The sequence below is a fragment of the Capsaspora owczarzaki genome, assembly GCF_000151315.2.
Source record: "Capsaspora owczarzaki ATCC 30864 unplaced genomic scaffold supercont2.31, whole genome shotgun sequence".
Taxonomy (NCBI): Eukaryota; class Filasterea; order Ministeriida; family Capsasporidae; genus Capsaspora; species Capsaspora owczarzaki.
In genome coordinates, this window is record NW_011887322.1 from 3,760 (window position 1) to 8,426 (window position 4,667).

The window sequence follows — 4,667 nt, forward strand, 5'->3', positions numbered from 1 at the left end:
AAAGTCACAGGGCTACCGCAAGATTGCTGGCGATAGTTGCGTTGGCGGCGACGAATCGTTGGCGCCCGTTGCAACCCCGTGTCCCAAGTCGCCCATCCTGGGTCTGACCCTCTCGGCCACAGTCACCAGCGCCATCCCGGTGTCCACCACCGTCATCTTCCGTGCCGCTGTTCAAGAGGGATCGCTGGAGAACGCACAGTACATCTGGAACTTTGGTGATGACACGGCGACCGTCGGCACCAGCTTCCCGAATGTCACTCACATTTTTGCCGCCGGTGGTCTGTTCTCGGTCTCGGTCACTGTGAAGAATGGTATCAGTGAGTCTTCCGCCTCCATGACCATTGAGGTTCAAGGTGAGTATTCTGTTGAGTCAAAGAGCTGGAGCACCCCGTTTCTTGTTGTTATGGTTGTTGTCGTACCACAAACTGGCTGACTCTTCCATCCGCCCCTTCGCTCTCTTTCCAGACAACCTGGCCGTCGCCGGGTTTGACTTCCCTCCCACCGTCTATGTGGACCAGAAGACGACGTTTGCCGTGCGCATGCAGCCGAATCTGTACTTTGGCGCATCCACGTACCTGTGGAGCTTTGGTCCGGAAAATGTCGTCATCAATGGCTCTAGCAGTATCGTCCACACGTTTAAAAAGAAGGGCACGTACACTGTCGCGCTGTCCATTCACAACAAGGTCGACAATCACGCCGAATCGTTCACCGTTGAGGTGGTCCAGGGCGACGACTCTGGCTCGTCCTTCCCGATTGCTGCGGTGGCTGTGCCTGCGGTGTTGGTGGTGATTGCCCTCGGCGCTGTAGTCTATCACTACCGACGCAAGTACTCTGAACTCAACGTGCGCTACTCGTCGCTGGCCGCTGAGATTGCTCCCGAAGATGCCAACCCCGATTCGCCGTCGCCCATCTCTGCTGTCGGCATGCGCCCAGCGGCTCACTTTTCGAATCAAAAGGCGCATCTGCGTCTGCATGAGGATGACGATACTGATGATGTCGTGGTGTAGTTGGTGTCGTGCTTTGTGTGTGTTTGGAACCAAAAATCGTGACAGATGCATTCTTTCTATTTCAGTTGCAAGACATGACAATGGCAAAAAAATGTGCATGAATTATCACTTCGTGTTGCGCGCAGTACTCCAAACCACCATAGCCCCCAAATCGCGAACTGTGCCGCTTGGCGAACGGCCCTGCTGAAGTAAAAGCACGCAGTCGGCAAACGAAGGGCGGGCAGAGGGTTCCCATTCCCAGGTCGTCAACATCAGCGAGTAGAGATGCGCAGGACAGTCCCGAGGTTGCGGCAAACGATCGCCGCGCTCCAGACCCACAAGGTACTGCTCCCGCTCGACATTCGCCCAGGGTGCTTGGCCCATTGTAAAGAGCTCCCCTGATTCAAAACGCAAGCGTGAGCAACGTCGCGGAATTCAACCTTTGCTCGACAAGTGCAGATCCAACTTACAAAGCACAACGCCATACGAAAATACATCCGATTGGCTCGAGAACTTGCGATAGTTGAGTGTTTCGGGCGCCATCCACTACGATGCACCAGACTGTAAATACAAGGCTACAAGAAACGACAAACCATCGACCCAAAGCGTCCTCGGCAATCAATCGACTTACGCGAATCGGCAACTTCTGCTTCGACTGCAACTTGTAATAGTCCTTGTCATTCAGCTCCCTGGATAAGCCAAAGTCGGCAATCTTGGCGACCAGATGCTCGCCAACAAGGATGTTCCGTGCGGCCAAATCACGATGAAGCACGCGCGATTGCTCCAAGTACGCCATGCCTTCAGCAACACCGGTGGCCACATGCACATACTCGTCTGGCGACCAGACGACACCACTCTTTGCCGATTTCCGAAGCAGGTTGCGGAGATCACCTGTCGAGTTTTCATGAAAGTGAACACCAATGAAAATCCGCTTCACCAGCTGGAACTACGACTGTATGTCAAGAACTTACCATACGGCACATACTCCAGAACGAGCATTTGCGGCTGACCTCGTCCGGCTGGGAGCACCGCGAGGACATTGACAATGTTGGTGTGGTTCAGCCTGCGCAAGAGCTCGGCCTCGTGCACAAAGTCTTGCTCCGCTCGAACGTTCGCATCCAATTGCAGCGTCTTGACTGCGACATCCACCGTCTGCGCGCCAAAGGCAAACAGGTGGCGATGCTGGGGAGCAATGAGGGCAATGGACACGTTCGCGGAAAACACTTCTCCAAAGGCGCCTCGTCCGAGCAGCTTGCGCTCGCCAGTGGCTATCTGCGATGACAGCATTGCAGATGTTGAGACCACTGCAAGGCTGTACTCAGTTGACGGCGTGGAATACGGCAATCCTCCGACCGCTGCATACTCGGGATCGCTGGGGTTTGGCTTGAGCGGCAGTGCGTAGTCAGCCGAGGCAGGGTAAGAGCTCTTTTGCTTGGTTTGACCAGCAACATCGTAGACTGGATCGTGGCTCGAAGCAAAGTTCGGGTTGGTCATTTCGATAGTAGCGGAAGTGCTTTCCATCTTGTGGTTGCTGCGGCCTTGCTTCCTTCGACGTAAAAGTACAACCACGACCACGATCGCAATCAGAACGACGACGCCTGCTGCTGCGGCTCCAGCAGCTACGGCAACAGGGCTGCTGCCACCATTGCTTTGAGCGCCAGAAGAGCCGTCATCGCACGAGCTGGTGGAGTTGGAGGCTTTGTAGCCAGATGGGCAAGCAGCCACGCATTGACGCGATGCCTTCGAAGCGAAAGTGCCGCTTGGGCATCGACTCACGCACGACTGAGTCGAGTTGTCGGCATAGCCGACAGTGCAAGTGTTGACGCAAGACCAGGTGGCATTGTGCGCAAACCCGGCGGAGCAAGTCGCTGCACAGCTGCTAGTTGAGGGATCCGCCCACGAGTTGGCTGGGCAATTCGCAACACATTGTCGAGTGTTGTCATCTTTGAAGCGTCCACCAGTGCAGCTCGCCGAGCACGATGGCGGAGTAGCAAGAGAATTTGCGTACGTCGGCGACAGACATGACACAACGCACGATCCGCTTGAAGAATCTGCAAAGAGGCTCCCATCACATGCAGTCACGCACGTCCAAGTTGAATTTTGTTTGACAAGTCCCGAAGAACAGCTCGAAGCACAGCTTCCAGTCGGAGAATCCGCCCAAGAGTTGGCTGGGCAATTCGCAACACATTGTCGAGTGCTGTCATCTTTCAAGGTGCCACTAGTGCAGCTCGCCGAGCACGACGGCGGGGTAGCAAGAGAATTTGCGTAGGTCGGCGACAGACATGACACAACGCATGATCCGCTGGTAGGATCTGCAAAGAGGCTCCCATCACATGCAGTCACGCACGTCCAAGTTGAATTTTGTTTGACAAGTCCCGAAGAACAGCTCGAAGCACAGCTTCCAGTCGGAGAATCCGCCCACGAGTTGGCGGGGCAGTTTGTAACACATTGTCGAGTGCTGTCATCTTTGAAGCGTCCACCAGTGCAGCTCGCCGAGCACGACGGCGGAGTCCGCAGACCGTCGCCATAAGTCCCAGCAGGACAAGTCTGGACACAAACCTTGCTGGTTGGCTCGGCATAGTATCCGCCTGTGCAAGCTGATGCGCAAACACGAGGAGAACTCAAGGGGTTTCCGTACGTTCCATCGGGGCAGGGTGTGACACAGTTTCGAGAAGCATCACCAAAATAGTTGGGAGCAGGACAGCTTTCAACACAAAGGTGGTTGCTGGAATCGGCATAGTACCCGCCTGTGCAAGTTGAAACGCAAACACGAGGCAAATTCAAGGGGTTTCCATATGTCCCATTGGGGCATGGAGTGACGCAGGTTCGAGAAGCATCACCGAAATAGTTGGGTGCAGGGCAGCTTTCAACGCAAAGGCGGCTTACTGGGTCGGCAAAGTTTGAAGTACACGACGCAACACAAATCGAGCCTTAAAGGTACCAAGTGCCTGGACACTCTGAGTCGCACATGCGCGTGTCGTCATGCGGATAAGTGCCTCCTGGTGACACATGTGCGGTTGGTGGCATCGCCATAGAAGGGACTGGTACACGAAGTGCAAATGCGGTTGCTCGTGGGAGTACAATCCTGCGATTGAAAGGAGCTAGCAGAGCATGCGGACGTGCAAGAAGTGCAGGCAGTTGCAGACGACGAATCATGGTCCCATGTTTCAGTGCCGCAAGTGGTGCACGTCGTGCCGGCTGCGGGCGCATAGTTTCCAGGAGGGCAAGTAATCGCCGCGGTGGCAGAGTTGGAATCGTGATCAAACGAGCCCGCAGGAACGTTAAAGTTGGTGCAGGGTCCAGCCTTGGCTCCGGTTGAGGTGTCCGTGCCCGCGCCGCAGGCAACACAGGCTGTCTCAACCAACGAATCGTGATCCGTCATGCCAGCAGGACACAGGAAATTAAACACGACATTCCCGTTGGCTAGTCCTGGGGAGGCTGGATTGGTTCGATCGGAAGCGTACCTGCACAAGTGCAAGTAGTAGATTGTGCTCGCATTGATTGAGAGTGACAAGGTTGATTGGAGGCCGCAGCTGTCGTCGGCTATCTGGTTGAGAATAGTGCCGAAATTGTGACACAGAGCCACTCGAAAGAAACATCATCGTATCGTCAGACTCAGCCGCAGGTGGTCATGTTGATGGGTCCTGCAGTTAGTGGAGTATATTGCCAAGTCAAGCATTT

General features: G+C 55.0%; 1 protein-coding gene across 1 annotated transcript; it reads right to left on the bottom strand.

Moving 5' to 3' along the window:
• Nucleotides 1–1,112: 1,112 nt before the first annotated feature.
• Nucleotides 1,113–4,368, bottom strand: CAOG_08297 (neurotrophin receptor B xTrkB-beta; the record flags this gene model as incomplete). The annotated part of the gene is made up of 7 exons (XM_004341792.1): nt 1,113–1,384; nt 1,457–1,532; nt 1,618–1,877; nt 1,958–3,048; nt 3,206–3,298; nt 3,409–3,733; nt 4,035–4,368. The coding sequence occupies 7 exons, from the start codon at nt 4,366–4,368 to the stop codon at nt 1,113–1,115; spliced, it is 2,451 nt and encodes an 816-aa protein (XP_004341840.1).
• Nucleotides 4,369–4,667: the final 299 nt, after the last annotated feature.